Below are 18,895 nucleotides of genomic sequence, written 5' to 3'. Positions count from 1 at the left end.
TAAAGAGCTTCAGAAGCTCCGGGCCGTTTGTTATACATATATATATATATGTATATATACGTGCAATGCACCAACCCAGGTGTTGTATCAGTCAAGCACTTCGCTTTTCCTCCACAAGCTTCTGGTTTCGTTTCTCCTCCGACTGCCTTCCACTTTAGGTCCCTTTTTCTTATCTCACTTCCTTACGTATTTTCTTTTCATTCTACTTTTACCTCCGTCGTTTTAGTCCTTTTCTCTCTTCCTTTGATCTTCCCCTCGTCGTACGACCGGGCCACTTGTCAGTTGACCAAATGGCTGTATGATAAGGGACCTGGAAAAGACAGCCCATCTGAGGGGATTTATTTTTTCAGGACTTTCTTAACACCTCCGGTCTGTAGGGTCCTGAATCTCATCCATCCTATCCACCGACAGATAAATTGCCTCAACTGTTTTGTTTTATTTCTTAACTTTGACAAGATTCTACGAACTCGCGTATCATTCCGTTTATGTCGGTTATATAAGAAACGTGAGTATACCGTCTAATTTCACCTCCTTTTTTTTCGTCCTTCGCAATCAATGGTGTAATTAGAAAAACAAAATCGCATTTCTAAGCCATGGTAAAAATAAGTAATGAATATAAATTATTCTTCAGCACCGCCCATTTCGATTTATCAGTGATACACCGAGAGATAAGAATACAAACCAGTTGTCGCAACAGAGCTTGAATATCATAACGTGACTCACGTACCTCGCTGAGGAAAATCAGACCTGCGCTCTGTTGACCGACTTATCAACTGTATCATATTCGCAATATAATTCCAATAAATGAAGTACCAAACAGGTTGTGTGAAACAGTATAATTTACGGTAAATTAGCCATTATTTTAGTAAGTGTCCGAACCGATAACTCGTCATCAGTTTTTGAACCCATCGTAAATTAGTAGTTATTCGTGGATCCTAGCCTAACCGGGTGATTGATCGTGACTATAATGTATCAGAAAATGGTCACATGGTTACAGTGCTGAGATGACAAATCAAAGCTTTGCCCGTGTGACATACTGGGTTCTTTACACGCTGTGTCACGTACGTAAGGTTGCAGTTTTCGGTGTTAGACAGAGTGACTCGAGTAATGGTTTTTGTTCTTCTTTGTTTCGCTGACCGTTGATTTAGACGGTTCTTTACCAGGGGAAAAGATTGGTCCAATTTGTCCATGGGAGCTTATTACTACACAGTTCCAAATGACCTCGGCAAGGACAGGCTTCAGACCCTGGACAAAGAAGGTTAGATTCGGTGGAAGCCATTGAGCCTGACCTGAATCATCTAATTAAAGCACGTGCAGATCGAAACAAACGCGTGAGAGGATTTGGGAAGAGCATAACAAGTGATACCATTAGGAGTATAATTAGTCGAAATTGAAATCGGATTGCGTAAAATCCGACGACCTTGATTGACGGTTCTTTGATAAGAAGTCGGTGTGGGAACGTTGACGTGTTTCCTATCATTTATCAATGTGGGCATAGGTCTCAACATGGATCCAGATTAGCGTTGTATTATTATTACGAGTAATCTTTGAGCGATGGTCTCTAAATTACGTGGCGTATTGAACGAGCAAAAAAAAAAAGAAGATTTTCTCCGTGACTTTGATGTACGGTTGATACTTAATTTTCCTGTAATAAATGACATTGATTAGCACTACACGCGTCGCGATTATGATCGAGGCGTACAATTTATTTTCCTTCAACTCAAAGTCGCGAATCCAAAAAATCGACCTTGTTGCACGGTTTCATTGTCATCATCGTGAGTACCGTGAAGAACTTCACCGAACTAAATTGATTCAATCAATTCAATTGGCGATAAAAAGTAATGAAAAAAGGAGAAAGGAACGATAGAGATATCGAATTTCTTTCAGCAATCGTGATTCCTGGTTCGGTGACCTGCGAGGGCTGCTCTATTGTGTCCCTGGGATATATGGAACGAGTTGAATTTTTGTTCAATGCAACAGGGCCATTCGACCATGGATATCGCTTCGTAATAGTGTTTTTCGATACTAGTGCGCGAAGGTGGCAATACCCGCGAACGTATTTTTCGCACACCCCTAGCAATGTGCGAAGATTTTTTTCTCACACCGCTAGCAATGCGCGAAAGTTTTTCCCGCACATGTGTATAAAAGACTACTTTCGGTGGTTGTAAATGGTGCATAAAAATGGACTTTCTATGCAGGTGTTGCAAAAAAATATATTCGGCGCCTACCTGCAACTGAAGTTCATGTTTACCGTGCCGACATGTGTATAATCATAAAATTCAACCTTCTCAAAGAACCGCAGCAAAGAACTCCCGTTTCGGTAGGCGACATATGTCAAGGATACCAACTCTGCATTATACTTCACGGTTTCTATTCTCTCGGTACGGATACTCGGCGAATCTGTCACGGAGGTATGACCATAATATCGCACGGCGTGGCTTGGCGCCGTACCTTGATCTAAATAGCCCAAGAAGTAGGTATACTGCGATGCTGGGTGGTGTGGAATGGCTGATGTTAAACGACGCCACGTCGAGAAACGTCCGCCCATTTTGCGATTTCAGCCTAAAAATCCCAGCGCTTAGACGATGCCTATCTCTCGTACCTGGAAGTTTCCGCTCAATAGCTCACATTTGAGAAGTTCCGAGTCAGGATTACACAAACTTTTTATCGGTACGAGCAAAAAGTTTCTCTTCAACGTTAACGAAATATGGTGAAAGGATTTTGGTGAATCATCGCGGAGCGACAGTATCGACGTAACAAACCAACTGCGTACATCATTCATTTACCATGCACCCCGTGTGAAATTGTAACGAGGGTGGCAAGTGCACCCCCGCTGGTTGCTGATCGAAAACACGATGATTGGGTTCATCTTTCAGACGGAGTTAAATCAGACGCTGCTTTTGGTGTTGCACATTCCGCGCCTGTTTATTCGTCAAAACGGCTGAGCGACAAGTGAGTACAATCAGCGCGATTTTACAGGCGTATTGGAGGGACGATCATCTCCTTCAATTGACCGTTTACCCAGAGAAAAGATAAAACCCAGCAACAGACTCATAAAATAGATACAATGTGCAAGCAGGGTAAGCTGAGCCGGGGGCGGATCTGAACGGTGCAGAGCAGTGAGTTGCAGATAAGTGGCACCAACTTGTATCAGAGTTATAGGCTGCCGCTATGACTGATAATCCGAGTCGCTCTGACAGTCGACAGGCACGAATTTAAGCCGATGATTTATACAACGGCACCATTTTCTGTCCTTAGCTTTTGTACACTCGGTCTAGTTTGTTCTTCTACTATTTTTTCCTTGATCTTCAAGTTCGGCGTCGTGTCCCAGTTATACAGATAATGCTAACCGCAGACCACGATTAAAGATAATACAAAATTTCTCAATTATCCTCGTCCACGTGTATTTCCTCGTTTAACAAGCTGTAAGTAGCTAGGTATATATTCGGTCGGACAACTTGGTAATTGTCGAACGAGAATCCTTGACAAATTGAAAGTGATGAAAAAAGGGTGTGTCGTCAAATGCTAACTCGAGAAAATGAGTGGACGATTAATTAGACTCTGAGTTTATTTTCGCTGGAACCTTTAACGTTGAGGTAATTCAGACTGGGCTGAGGTCTTCGAATCTATGATTCAAAAGAAAAAGAAACAACTCCCTTTCTATGGAATATATTCTATCCTAATAAAGTGCGATGAAAAATCACGGCTGTGAACTAATTTGAAACAATTACAGAACTACAGACCATCCGGCTGATTGAACGCGGTTGAAACGGTTAATTACGTTTACACGTTTCTCGAACTACGGGCAGCTGTTCGAGCGAAGACTTTAAGTATCGCATTACCGTAGCATTCCGTATTATACACGATATTCTCGCGGTGGGTTGAGTAGAGCCCATGATGTGGTTTGGCAAAGCGCTGATGCGGCAAGGCAGCGCTGGATGATCTTTCATCTTCTATTTCCATCCCCTAAGTATTCCACCTAAATCTGTCGTATAAGGAACTAATCTAAAAGGAAATTGCGCTCCGGAAAAGAAACCGCAGCTGTTGAGGAAAAAAATGAAACGTCTGTGTCTGCCACTCCGTTGGCACGCGCTGGTTCTTTTCCCGTCGTTATTTGTTAAGACTTATATTGCGAATAAGAGAAACGATAAGATGAATCACGCTTTACGGTCTGTACAGCTGTAACTGCAGGGGGGAATAGATTTTCTCTTCACTCTTAAAACCGAATGCAATTTACTCGAGAATTGGTAAAGCGGCTGGATTTTACCTCAGTCGTACATATAACTTCAATATTATGAGCAGAAATAGTACTTGAGAAAATTATATACATTTCTTTGATACGATGAGAAAATTTGAAATTAATTTCACCTTTGATTGTTTTGAGTAAATCAATATTTGGCCCCAAACTAAGAGAACTTACTTTCATCGGTAAGTATCTTTTAACTTCCAATGAAAAAATTACGTCGAAGACTTTCAGGTTATTATCCAACCTTTAGGTATCTCAGCAGCTGACAATGTTTTACTACCTAAAGTATGGAAACCATTCTGAATTTTTTGTTCAAGCAATGACTGATCGCGATTCATTTTCTCCGCTCAAACCACTAGCTTTTTACGATTAGAGAGAAAAAAACTTGGTTGCAATATCCTCTTGAGTCTCGGTTTTTGCAATAAAAGTTAAAACTCAAAGGCGGGTATGGAATTAGAGTGTCGTGTCCATGGCAACAAATCGAAACGGTGTTGTTCTGCTCAGTGAAATCTTCCACTACCACAATCCATGGATTTAATTCTTTCGAAACAATGTGAAATTAGAAATTCCCCAAGTTAAAAGCCTTATATTTGACAACGAAAGTTGTGTCAAACTGTTGCATTTTTCAACGACCGATGTTGCAGTCGTCGTTAGTTGTCGCCGGCTGTTCCTTCCGGTCATGTAGCCCAGCCTTTTGCTGCAAATACGTGCACATTCTCATGCATAATACATTCGCAGAGTCGTTGACTTAGTCTGAGCAACGTAACCAACCGTTACGAGTACGACAACGGAAACACGTTGTTACCGCGCCGTACGAAAAAAAAGAAAAAAGGAAAAACTAATAAAAATTTTACCAGATTTAAGATTGCTTTCTTTGACGGGCCTTCCGTCTAATCTAAGTCGCGGTTTTCGGAGTTAGCCAACATCAAAGTGGCAATATTGGCTAATTCGTTGATCCACTTTTCGCCAATGTTCGTGTATTAAATCAGCTACGCTTTGAGTAAATTTTTCAACGCGCAATGGAGCTTTACAGGGTTCATTGTAATCCGAGGAAACATGCCGGAGATGAACCTTCAACCGTGTAAGCGATTGTCCACGTAGAGTCACATGCTAACTAACTAACTGCACGCATAGCTTGGCTATGGTGCATTCACCTTTGATTCACTCGAGAATCGATCGGGTCTCGAGAACTGCGAGTCGTTTGAACTATGATGCCTAGACTACTATCGATCTTCGGAGAGCACGGTGAAGCGGCCACGATACGTCAGGCTCACAGTCAGGAGACGAAGAACTTGACACGATTAAGGATGTCGCGTGTTTGACGATGATTCTCGAATGGGAAATGGTCTGGGATGGGGAGGTGCTTTACGCGTCAATAGAGGACCCAATTTGTCCTTTGACCTCCGACCAATTAGTCCACTTTTTCCTTCCAATTACCGTGTATTTTATTTTTGCGACTTGTTGTCCTACTGAAAATTGTTTTGTGATAGATCACGTAGCGTTATGACCGAACAACAAGCCGAAACGAACCACGCAATAAACCGTAAAGTATAGATTATAAAATAATATACATAACAAATCATATGACAAGTCACAGGTTTCGGTATGTGATTTGTTACGTATTTCATCATTAATCTATACTTCACGATATATCATGTGTTAGGTCGTATTTACATGTTAAATTGCATGATAAAATACGTCGGAATTTCGGTCATAACGCTATGTGATTTATCACAAAATAATTTTCAGTAAGGTGTCTTACACGGGAATTGTATTTGTTTCGCAAAATTCACGCGGAAAAAACCTGGAACACTCACCATTCGGGTTCTAATAACGTCGAGCTTACCCTCGGTGTGATTTATTCTCCTTGTTTCAGATATTGACATTGACGCTTAGCAACACGTTGGCCTGGATTTGTCTCCAGAGTACCGTTACCGTTTCTGCGACGGTATCTCATTTCTATGCATACTGCGACGTCTTTGCGTCTCCAAGTACGAGAACAATGCCGAGCAACACTTTCACTTGATCAAAATCATAGATCCAATTACGATGAAACTTCATCACTGTAATATAATATCAATGCGATGACTGTCCTCGCAACTTGTTATTCGTTTTACAATTCTACGAAATCAAGTTTTTTCGGGATCTTCAAATTACATTTATTAGCGTAACTCGAAGAATTGAAGTTGAAATTACGTATCATTCGCATTAGCCTGACTAACGCCAAATTTTCAGACGGGTAATAAATAATATTTCGAACCCGTATGCTCGCGCACATTCTAAGGCATCGATGAAAGGTAATTTACACATTCGGCAAGTTATACATCTGCATTTTTAACCAGTCGTATTTTTTGCCTAATATTTATCATGGCTTATACCGACTTGGTAATTTGTATTACTCCCAAACAGCAATTAGACCAGCTGTTTGCTTTTATCTCATTTAGAATTCGACGTCAGTGAGTCGTATGTAACAGCAATCTTCATGTGGTGGCATTCATCATCTCTCGGTCTTCTCTAATGCCTCATATTAACCATCACGCTGCAACTCGCAATTACTACCTTCACGGTATCTCACATGCCGGGTTTTCTGCTACTTCGGTACCCACCGAGACCGACTGGCTTCGTGTTATCCTTCGTAAGACCTCAGATAAACTCTGGATAGAAGTTCGTCTTGGAGCTGATGGGACAAGGGAATTCGCGATGAGATACGTTTACCATAACTAGCCAATTCGTGTATGCTTGTATTGGAATCTGAGAAACCAGAAAACATTTTGCTCGACAGAAGTGTTGATGGTTTATTGCCATAAAAAATTTCACTCTTACCGGTTTGAGGACTTGGGAGTTTGCAGAAATCTCAACCTTGACTTTCAATCAGGTCTTCGTTAGAAAAATCAAGCTCATGTTATGGGCTAAAAATTCTTTACTACAATTCCCAAACAGCATACACAATGTTGAAAACCACAGAGACTATATACTTGCACGTTACCGATCTCTGGTGGAAAAATTGAAACTTGTGTACAGCTTTCTCTTACAACTGACGCAAGAGATTTCACGTGCACGTTGCATTGAAATAATCTATCTAGAAATTCTGCAATTATTAGAATACTAGAATTCATAAATTATCACGACTAACTCTACCGCATTTTTGTTCATTATTAGGTCGAATTAAAAAGCGTGACTCGTGTTCCGAATCGATTTAATTGCGTGATCAAACTGCTGCGTGTAAGTTTGTACAAATAATTTCCTACTTGATTCATAATAGGTGCTTCGAAAGTTTCAACCGTGTTTAAAGCTGCTCGTAATCAACCTCGCGTTTCCTTATACAGCTGTACCTATTTATTATGCATACATTCACGTTAACTTTAATAAGCTATTACACACCTGCAAGGCATCGGCCGTATTTGATTCCGTTGATTATCTTGTCGTTTTTACTGAACGCACGTCCGACTTTGTAAATAATCTGTTCTATACATCAGTGCAAATTATTTATCACCACTATAGAACGTATTTCTACACACCAATTCATCCATACATTTTTCCAGTCGTTGGCTCGTTAGTGTGATTTACAATTAGCTTCTTAATATTGAATATAAAATAGGAAATAGAAGTAGTTAATTTGAGACGTTAACTAGCGATAATAATACATTTTGCAATTACAGTACATCAAGTTTTATAACCGGCGTAACACGCGCGGGGATCACCGTATCATTTTAATTAAGAATTACGCTCGAAATTGATGCACAACTTTGACAACCACTTACACAAATATTATCGATGGAAGGTCGGCATATTTATAACACCGAAGAACTTTCTTGAATTTTATGTTACTGTCAAAGGCGTTATTATGCTGTCACCAAGGAACTTACTCGAGGCTTCACAATCGCCGAGGGTATTTCATTAATTCGTATTTTAGTATCACGGTCTCACAATGCTCACCTATTCTTTAAGGTATACACACGGTATCTAGTTGGAAAAGTGTCAAATTGCCTATCCGAAGCCATGAATTACTTTGAGCTAGCCTTGTTCGTGACCATGAGATAAAAAGACTATATTCAAGCTGATGTTACGCTGTTTGTTACCACATGGTAAGTAGAAAAATTAAGCCCGACATTTTATATTCCATGAATTTCTAAAGCAAAGGCTCAATGCACCCATTTATATAGCATATGTATTATCAATAATATTTTTGCTTACTTAGTCTTATTCTCGGTGATGTCGGAGTGGAAACTTTCTTTATCATCATTCAACGTTACGTTACGTTATGACTACGTAATACACTCCAGAAACTTCCTTGGCTGCTCGAAATGGTAGCTGCTTGTTTGAACATTTTGATTGTTTTTCTTTGGTTCACGTAACATTGGGAAACTCTTGAACAGCAAAATTTTAAACACTACAGGCCACTTTGCTCACTTATGAGTAGAAGGTGAGAACCGACGTGTGATTCCCTCGTACCAACAGAAACGGTGGCATATCCCTGGTCAGAGTCTCCAGCCATGCCATGTACAGTGGTGCGGAAACGGCCCCCTTTCTCGGCATCGGAAGTGTCCTTTAGAAATAGAATGAAAAAGGATTTGTCAAGTCACACGCACTTCTCGGTGAAATATATTTTAACACTCGGTTCACCGCGTGGATTCAAATATGGAGATGATTCGTTAATCAATGCAGTAAATGTAAATTTTACTGTGAAAAACCGAGCTATTGTTTTACAATTGGTGACTTTTTTACAGATTCGACTATGCTAAATTCCACAATTTAGTTATCTGAATCATTTCTCGTTGGTATTGCGTTATTTATTGCAAATCGCTATAACTGTCGACCTTACATTACTATCAAATTGGCCTCCATTGAATTTTCCAGAAGTATTTCACGAAGGCGAAGGTGTCTGTTTGTCTTTTCTTTCATCGCTAGGAGCTCTGAGTCTTTCAATGGAACTGTAACAACCATGTGACGATGCGGTTTTTCATTAATAATGCGGTATTGTCATTAATAACACTAGATGCAGTAACGAAACACGCACCTCGGCTACTAAATTAATATTTTGAAGCTCACCGGTATCGGGATCCTTGGGATTTTCAGGTTGTTGAAAGTCAGCTATCAACAGGTTGAAGAAATTCGTTGTTGTCGACTGTGCTGGCTTAGTTATGTCCGGAATAACAGTCAGCGCAGAATAGTCTATCCGAAATTTCGCTAGCAGACTGGCCATACTAAAACAGGACGGAGATATCATTTTGAGTGATCAATGGTCATGAAATAATCATCAAATCTTTACGACGTACCTTCTCTGCTCGTACTCAAGCTCTGAATGCCTATTTGCTAGGGCAAATACCCTCAGCTTACAACTGGCCCAATTACTTCTGGTACTGATGATGTAGGGCATGAGCAAGGTCAGCCCACCGTCGTCGTAGAGCCACCATACATCTATGGTCCCTTTTTTCTGTTTCCTTTGGAACCTCGTCACGCTCGTCAAGACTTCCTTGGAGATAACTTCCACGTTTTGTCGAGGCTCTATGCGATCCTCGGTCGTTGGATTTGGATATTCGCTAACCACGTGAGATCTTCGGGGTGCCGGACTTCCGGGCATTGAAATATCAGATGCGCTACTTGCTGGAAAATTTCGAGCACTCGGTTAATTTAGCAATAACTCGCTGCGATGACTTCTGTACATATTTTATAAGCTGGATCAATTTTCAAATGAGTTCTATGACAATAAGGTCTGTATTAAAAATGAGGGTTGATTAATAAAGAGCATGTGAGATGATACTGCTACCTATCTTTCATTGAACAGTAAATTCATGTTTCAGTTCTAGAAAGCAAGTCTACTATCATTAGACAAATTCTTCCACTTTGTCGAAGTGAGAGATTACCTTGGCTCAATTGCGAAAAGCTTCGATTTTGCGACATGCTGGTTGAGGAAATTTTTCTTGGGGATGTAGACTGCTGTTCGGCGTCACACATCATAGAACTGTAATCCAAGCCGTCGTTAACACGGAGCAGGGCGACCGCAACGTGTATATCTAGTGCTTTGCTGTGAGACGGAAAAATTTTAAAGGTTCAAGCCCGCGTTTGCAATTCAGGAATGCCGAAAAACTGATGCAAAAACCGCTTACTGCATTACGTTGAAATACATGTTAAGCTCTTCGTGTGAACAAGCGGCCCAATCCTGTTTGTAACCCATCAGAAGAATGTTTGGCTTCAATTTACCAAGACCTGATACCTGCAGCATTGCTGTGGCTCCCTCTTGAAACGTTGTTCCGTCAATCATCGAGTAAAATCCTTTTACTTTATTGGCCCTCAGCCAGGATATCGATTTACTGATGAGAGAGGCACGCGTTCGGTGAGGAAGAATGGACTGCAATTTCGAAATTGGATAAATTAATAACACCAAGTACATCGTAGAAATGAGAATTACCACCAAATTCATTCAAGGGCCTTTGTAAAACCTCAACGATGTTCCCGCATATCAGCAGAGAGTGGTTCTTTGTGACAAGATGTGCAAAATCCACCAGCACCGAACGAGCACTCGGGGGTCCGCTGAGCACCAAGACTTGTGGCCTATAATTTTTAACATGTTCTTCAACGCGATCGAGCTGCTGTACAGCCGTGAGCGCACTGCTGTAGGTCTGAGCCTGGGTCGTGGATCCCCAGTTGACATCTGGAAGTGAACGGCAAGATGGGAAACTGATGTGAATATCCAATCAAACATCGTACCGTCACAATTAGATAACTTTGAACTTGAATGAATGAATTTTTACCAGGTTTTCTGTATGAAACGACAAGATACAGGGCGAGCACCACGGACAGGGTGATGAGTGCAGTCCACCATGAAATTAAGAACATGACGGCGACGCAAAGTACAGCCCCTGCCAAACTGAGCCACATGTTGTAATACTGTGACATAAAATCGCAGGGTATTTATGAGGGCAAAGGTTTTGAGTAAGTGTTAAATAATTAATCGCTATCGATTATATTAATTCATTCAATACCTTAAACGTCGGACGCCAGCCGATTGGCTTGGCCAACGAGGCGTGAAAGGTGCTGAAGTTGACCAAGGTGTAAGCCGCGAGAAAGAAATTTGATATCAGCGGTGCGATTGTGTTTAGTTCCCCTGCGTATAGAAGTTGGTACATTCGTTTAACACATGTGTGGCATGACTGAGCGCTCAATCGTACTGCAGTAGAACACCTAATTACCAATCAAAATGAATCCAACGGCGACGGCAAACGTGAGGATGTACCCTCTCACCGGTTCTTTCCCAGGCTGTCCGCTGAACCAAGCGATTCCTGGATACAATTCATCGAGGCAAAGCGCTTGGAAGACCTTTGGCGCCGATACCAGGGACGCCAAGGCGCTGGACAATGATGCCGCGAAACAGCCGGCGTATATCAACGGTCCGAAGAAGGAAACCAACTCGATTACCTATAATACCGGGTGAATGATCGTAAATCTATACAAGTTTCGCAAAAACTTTAGATCGGTTTGTCTCACGTACTTGGAAACTGTTGTGTGACCCGTACGCGCATCCTCCAGTGCAGTTGAAAGATGTACCATAAATCGACCACGATCGATCTACCGTATTTTTGATGGGGTTGGTCATGTTCTCTACGATAGTTGACGTGTCGTTCTCGATGGTGCTTGTGTTTTGGAAGACGATTATGGTTTCAGTTACGCTTGAATTTAGTATCGGTGATTCTGTTACTGAAGAAATCAGATCTGTCACATTTCCTGATGCGTCGCGGAGAACACTGGCTCCAACCATAACAATCATCAGCAGATAAGTGACCGTTGTTACTAGGATGGACAGGAGAGTTCCTTTCGGAATAGCTGACTGAGGATCCTGAAGACGAAATAAAATATACTCAACTTATTTTTGTATTTTCCTGTTTGGACTTATCAACTGATACACTAAATGTGACGTACTTTTAGATCGCCGGAAATATTGGCGCCAGCTAAAATTCCCGTTGCTGCAGGGAAAAAAATTGCCAAGACTGAAAAGAAATTGTGGTCCACACCTTCGCTGTATCTGTAGTCCGGATAAAAATTCTCCCTCAATAATTCGGCTGGAAAACACGTCAGCTAATAAAGTTTGTGAAACGAATGGCATGAATTTCGACTTGAAATTATTTTACCTCTGTAACCAACGAAGCCCTTGGCTTTTTCGCCCTCGTCCTTTGGCCCAATAAAAGTGCCAATTGTAAAGTCTGCTATAGCGACCAAAAGTATGACCAGTAAGCCTAACTGCGCCTTTGCTTCCCATTCCATCCCAATCACGACGATCATCAGTAACAGCACGATTGTTATGCAGCCTGTGAAACGAGAAAATAGTACGCGTTAGTTTAATCGGAAATATGATGCAGGGTCACTGACTTAACCAATACCAAGCGGTGTTCACCTATTATTCTGACGTCTGTGCTATCGCAATCGACAATACAGATGCCGTAGGACTTGAGACAGTCAACTAGACTTTCACAGAATCCCACAACGTACATGGCGACGGCAATCGCGTTGGCTAGTGAAAATATCAACCCTATGGATCCACCAAATTCGGGACCCAAAGATCTTGAGATCATGTAATACGTTCCGCCTGCAAAATTAAAATGACGGTTAATTTTTTTAAATCCGTTAAGGTTGTCACGGTTCAAAGGTTCGTGAATCGAAGGCAGGATGATGTTACAAGCTACTTCATTATTTTCGCAGAAGTTCTGCGAGGTCAAGTCACGTTCATGGATATAGATTAGCTGCTGCCAATGTGATGTATGCCTATCTGCAATTTTTATTCTTCCTACTTTCTGCGAACATTTAATTTACTCATCCTGCACGTACAATTAGACTAATTACAATGCCATACGAAGGTGCGTTTCAAACGAACCACTCGGTAGAATTCATACCTCCTTTGATGAGACCATTTGTACTGATGGCAGACATGGACAGAGAGGTGATCGTAGTCACCACAGTGGTTGTAATTATTATCAAGAGTGCCTCGCCTGTAACGAGGATAGATAATTAACTAAACCCTGTTCTCCAATCAATCGATTCGAAATAAGCCGAGCATCCCGACGCAACCGGAATTCATTATACTTGCCTATTCCTGCCTGTGCCACGACCCACGACAACCGCAGGAAGAGCATCACTCCCCATATATTTAGGAGACATCGTATAAGCACACCCTGGATCCACCCAAATTTGATACCAGCTTCTAATGGCTTCTCCACAGATAATGGAAGTGTGTTAGACGTGTGACCCTGTAATATTGAAGTATCTAGTATTCAGTTCCGTTCGGATGAGGAATTGAAAAACATCGTCAGCGATCGAGCGGCCAAAAATAATGCATTTTGAAAAACACAGACGAGGCAAATTTGATTGAACACGAATTTTTGTGACAATGAAGAAGCTGTCACGTCGCGCTATAAATTCATGCTCATCCCAGCCACTGTGGAAGAGAATTGGTATTTAGATGGTAACGTATCTGGTGGCGTACACGAGCGGAGGTAGGAGGAGACAGAGGTGATGGTAAAGTAACTAATGGAAGAAGGGTCCCGCGCAGTCGTTCAATGAAGGCTAACGATTTATGTAATAACGCTATGTGTTACATGTGTCACATCTACTCTGCTGCCTCGTATATCGCTGACATCGTCAAACTGACCTGCTTCGGTTCGAACTTCAGGTTCCTCTATTCAACGCTATAATCGTCCACCGAGATAAGAATCAAGGAGGTAGTCGGTTGGGCAGGTGTCTAGGCAACCGCGTGTCTAGGGCACCGGGTAACACGCCACCTTGCTATTCCACGAGATCGTTAGATTTGCATGCAACCGCCGCCGATTAGTGATTATGCGCGAGCTGGTCGAAAGAAAATTGCTAGGTGAACTTTTTTCTTATTTTTACTGAGAAATAGGGAGCTTTGCGCATATTCGAAGAATTTTTATAGGTGACGACCGTGGTCGGAAAATTAATACCGTTTCACCTGTGGATGAGAAATTTGAGGATTCGAAATCTGATATCGTGGAAAAAAAAGTTAACGCTGACTGAACGAAAAGTTCCCGGTAATACCAGGGTATTTTTTAAATAGCGTTGAACAATCTTTTATCCCAATGAAGCAGCGATGGTTTCTTTCCCAGTTAAGAGAACCCCGCAAAAAAGTCGGGTTTACCACACTCGAAACTATCCTGACCTTCACAGAATTAACGGATGACCAAGAAATGGAGCATTTGTCGATGTCGTGAATAGTAATATCAGTAATCAGCGTTTCTTTATTTGTTCGGTCCTTAATTATTATACCCAGAGTTATATTTTCCTTCAGTCAGTCTTGAAGTACTTTTATTTGCTCGTCAATGACGCACTATGATCAGAGATCGCAAGCACTCCTGGTTTAACGCTTATTGTTTAATTACCTACGGGTACGTGAAGGTCCTCTTGCTGACCCGACCAACGGACTTTTTTCAATTCTAAGAGCACTAATTGTTCCTATATTTGCTCTACTACTAGCCGGCCACGTACGTGCGTTAATTATATTTTATTGTTAAACGAGCTCAGGTTAATTGAATCAAGCGTGAAGAGCCGTAGTTTCCTCTAGAGTATCAAGTCGAACTCGAAGTGCTTGGGTGGCTTTGAAAACCACGTTTACTAGGAGGATTAACAGGTAAACACGTATCTGTCTATTTAGCTACGTGCATGTCAATGTGGTCGGTAGTTAAACCTGAATCGGTTGAAGTTAAGTAACTGTCTTTCGACGTGACCGATTCCCGCAATTTGCATTAAGTACATGGATGACGATGAAATTCTCCTTACAATGTTTAAGATGGATATAAAACTGCAATGAATATACTAATCGTAAGTCCTAAGATTTTTGTCTTGGAGAATGAATAGGAAATTAGTATTTTGCCAGCAGATGAAACAGTCCCTCGCGTCACGTGAGGCAATTTTCTAATAAACTTTTGAACGAAGCTTAAATTGCCACATTTTTTTCTTCTCGTTCGCTTCCCTCTGCTAAGTATTCGTTGTCACGAATCTTTCAATTATAATCGACAGTGAGTATGTGAAATGGTTTGCTTGCCCTCGCCAAAGTGGAACCACGAACGTCAAGCACGAACCCCGCCATCAAAGACCAAACTAGGAAAAAGTAAGGAATTCTGTAAATATTTACCTTGTTGACGAAAGAGGAATTGTGCAATTCGTCTAGGGTAGGTCTATGGACTGCTTGTAGACTTAGGATATTCCTGTAGTTTTCTAGCCGAGGTAGTGCTTCGCGTGTCAGATTCCGCAGGGATTTCTTGGTCTCCTGTTCCCCTAGGAGGCTAGCTCGACCTTCCAAGCTGTCAACTCGGTTGACGTGAAAACGCGTTCGCCGAATCGGATCCAATTCCATATTGTCCAGGTCAATGCTTCTGCTTCTCCCGTTTTCGTACGCCATACTGACAGTTAAATTTGCAATTTGGTAATTTGCAATGTCCCAAATACAACCTCGTGCAGCGGTATCGGACGATTTTCCGACTTCTGATCTTATTGTTAGATCAAGAACTCCCTGCCATCGGCATGCGTATAGCAATTTTGATCCAATATTTTTATCTCATCTTATTCTACCGCAGGTAGTTGTTTGAAAATCGGTTATATTCCGAAACACGTGTCCAATTGGTATAATTTGTGTGCTGTCATTGAATGCTATCATTAGCCCCTTGGATACGCCCCGTGTAGTTAGCGACGGCCATGAGAATTACCACAGCTGATCAACGGCTACGTGCTCTCAGTGCTTCCAGAAAATCAAACAACGATCTTGAATTTCTTTAACGTTATATGTACGTACGCGATTGCTTCACGATTGATCACGAAGTGTCAGAGATGAGCGTAAATATTTTTACTTGATTAGGCGAATCGTCCCCTTATCGATTACTTGGCCCACGATGCAGCGAGCACTCTGAAATATAAATTACTTACTTTATTACTCGTCTGGCGCCGTTCCAGATACCCTCAACCAACATCCCCTGACAATATCGCGCGATCTCATGCCCAGGAACTCGTGCTAACATTTCATTCGAGGGGTTGTTAGGCGAATAAGGTTCAAAGAACCGTTCGAAGGAAACTTTAAATTCAAACATCTGAGTAAATGAAAAACCGTATCACAGCTTTAACAGTGACGAACATACTGGGTAAACGAGATATCAGACAAGGAAGCGATACAGCTGTTGTCCAGGGGTCAATTCTACGTATTCTTCGTGAGAAACTAGATTCCAGCGCATGTTACTTTCTCAAAATACTGTTAACGGTTTAATTTCAACTTGGACGTTACCTTTGAACTTGCTTGTACACAGAAGATGACTGACCCGCAGAGACGCTCGCCAATTCACATGTGCAAACACACGGATCCTTGCACGTTGCCTGAGTGCAAATATTTGTGAAACTAAAATAATTTCGGGAATAATTAGCGGTCACCGCGTTGAAAAATTGATGTTTCATGCCAACGTGCTATTTTTTTTATTTTTTATTCTTTTTATGGATGCTGGGATCAGAATTGTTTGTCTGATGATGAGCACATAAAAATAAGTGTCAGACCGTTCTTACAAGCAATTTTGTCTTGAATAACTTGACGTGTAATACATCACATTGAATTACATATTACGAGACAGTGTCCGATGGTGCAATTATCTGCTACCCCCAACCAAACTGTTCCAATTATTTTGGATTTCATTCCAAGGTGGTTTTGGATCGTGCGAACCCCAAATTTCCAGTCATCCCCTCACGAAAAAAATCCTCAACTTGGTTGCAAAATTTACAAGAAAAAAATTAAGGGCACGAATTTACTACCAAGTTGAGAGTTTTTTCCGTGAGGGTATTCAGCAATTTCCATAATAATGTAGCGTAGATGAAATTTGAAAAATCTTAAAAACCACAAATGATTGATTTAAATTTGCGAGCAATGAATGTTACAAAATCTGGTAATCTAAGAAAATCGTTTTAATAATACACCACACAGAAGGACCGTTTCTCGCCATATGGAATAGCACTCGGGACGTTCATGTATTGGCTTATTGCTTCACTGTATGAGTTCCTGAAAGGACGTTTTTCCAACTTGTCGCTGCTAACATTATTACGGATTATCCATGGAAAGCTTTCACGATGGAAACAAGTTTTTTCTATAAAAAATTCAAACACTCTTTACCACGAATCGAAGCATCTACTCTTATCGCAGATTTGGTGTCACATGTTGGAACGTCGACGAGGCCCAACGGCAAAGCGTCAGACTTTCCTGAGCGCGCGGTCGACACTGACGGCATTTCGTTTGGTGGTGACTTGGCAGGGCTGAAGCTCAGATACGCCCGCGTGCTTTGGTCGGCATTCGCTTCTTTTTGCCAACATAACTTCCTGTATATATGTGGGTATTTCAGGCGTGCGTGGGTGTGAGCCAGGAAGGTTGACATTAGGGTCGTTCTTTGCATAAATAAGTCGGTGGAGAAATCCTTTATTTCCGATTTCATCTCAAATTAACCATAATTATTCGTAACGTATTCTAGTCCCAATTCAAAATCCAATAGCCTTTGAAGTTTCTAAAGAAGAGTGGTTAGCGCTACGGAAGAATAATGAAAGATTACACTGTTCCAAATAAACAATGCAGTAATTTGTGGTATAATAATTTCAAGACGTCTTGCAGACTCCCTCGGAATTTTTATTGTCTCGGAAAGGATGACTCGTTGTTAACCAATGACGAGTTACATGCAACGCGATGACACATCGACTATGTCGAATAAATATCTAATGCAATTTACATTTGCATTACACTGGCTGTGAAATCGCGCCCACGTGGAATAAAATAGGAGCTCTCAATCACTTAGGTCAATTTGCAGATAAATTGACATGTGTACGTTCATGTCGTATTTTTCACCTCATTTTGCTGGAATACTCTTATTTAAGAATACTGCATCTAAAACCAGAATTCACCGGAGACTTGATCTACACTCTAAGGGAGGAACGATGTGAGCGTCAGGCTTAAGGGGAGCGAAGAAAAAGAGGTAGGGTGAAAACGCGAATGGGGAGATCTCATGGCAGGATGCCATTATTGATTGTAGCAGCACGCTGCGTTTCAAAAGCTGCACCTTCAATGGCAACTACGGTGTATCCGAATGTGTTTATACAATGTACAATCCGTCTTTAACGCTAATTTTCTCAATTTTCTGGGAAAATTGCAACAGAGCGAACAGTAATCTTATTCACATGTGTGAATGTTCTTCGAGACTTACAAAAAAAGGAAGAAATTTGAAGAAAACAAACACTCTAAAATAAGTTACATAGAGGTACGCCAATATCACAAGTTTCTTGATTCAGTGTTTGAAATAACGCTCAAGTCTTCTCAAATCTGGTTAGTCGTAGCAAAGCTAGAATTAAATTAGTCGAGTGCATTGATTTACGGCGAAGACAAATAGTCTAACAGAGAAGTCTTATTAACGTCAAACGAGACCGAAGGATGAATTGTTGTATTTGGTGGCGCCCAGAAGAGCGAATAATGTACAAAAGGCTTTCGAAATTTCTCCAAAGAACATTTACTACTGAGTTGCAATGACCCGATGATAATTAATTCGAATTACTGATGAATTGAATCGATGTTCTCCTGTGTTCTAAGTTATGTGTTGCTATTCGCGTAACTCTGCAGTGATTCAAAATTTCGTT

General features: G+C 41.2%; 1 protein-coding gene across 7 annotated transcripts; it reads right to left on the bottom strand.

The window, feature by feature from the left end:
- Positions 1 to 5,935: 5,935 nt before the first annotated feature.
- Positions 5,936 to 17,524, bottom strand: LOC107223056 (bumetanide-sensitive sodium-(potassium)-chloride cotransporter). Of its 7 annotated transcripts, none has more exons than XR_006905126.1 (21): positions 17,394 to 17,524; positions 16,524 to 16,634; positions 15,384 to 16,151; positions 13,326 to 13,485; positions 13,132 to 13,227; positions 12,636 to 12,827; positions 12,373 to 12,549; positions 12,164 to 12,303; positions 11,736 to 12,080; positions 11,437 to 11,662; positions 11,230 to 11,351; positions 10,999 to 11,134; positions 10,687 to 10,898; positions 10,354 to 10,595; positions 10,111 to 10,271; positions 9,523 to 9,850; positions 9,296 to 9,450; positions 9,069 to 9,177; positions 8,441 to 8,792; positions 7,070 to 7,325; positions 5,936 to 6,997 (listed from the first exon to the last, which is right to left on the bottom strand). XR_006905126.1 is itself a non-coding variant. In XM_046744431.1 (20 exons), exons 4-20 carry the CDS (start codon positions 15,648 to 15,650, stop codon positions 8,657 to 8,659), a joined length of 3,204 nt encoding a protein of 1,067 aa, XP_046600387.1. In that variant the 5' UTR covers positions 15,651 to 16,009; positions 16,096 to 16,151; positions 16,524 to 16,634; positions 17,394 to 17,524; the 3' UTR covers positions 7,426 to 8,656. The 7 variants fall into 7 exon arrangements, 5 of the variants coding, with proteins under 5 accessions (XP_046600387.1, XP_046600385.1, XP_046600384.1 ...); XR_006905127.1 differs by having other exon boundaries at positions 5,937 to 6,923; XM_046744431.1 differs by lacking the exons at positions 5,936 to 6,997; positions 7,070 to 7,325 and having other exon boundaries at positions 7,426 to 8,792; positions 15,384 to 16,009; positions 16,096 to 16,151.
- Between the last annotated feature and the right edge of the window lie 1,371 nt (positions 17,525 to 18,895).

This window comes from Neodiprion lecontei, chromosome 6 (assembly GCF_021901455.1).
Source record: "Neodiprion lecontei isolate iyNeoLeco1 chromosome 6, iyNeoLeco1.1, whole genome shotgun sequence".
Taxonomy (NCBI): domain Eukaryota; kingdom Metazoa; phylum Arthropoda; class Insecta; order Hymenoptera; family Diprionidae; genus Neodiprion; species Neodiprion lecontei.
Note: the sequence above shows the minus strand (reverse complement) of the source record. Positions and strands in the feature narration are given on the sequence as shown.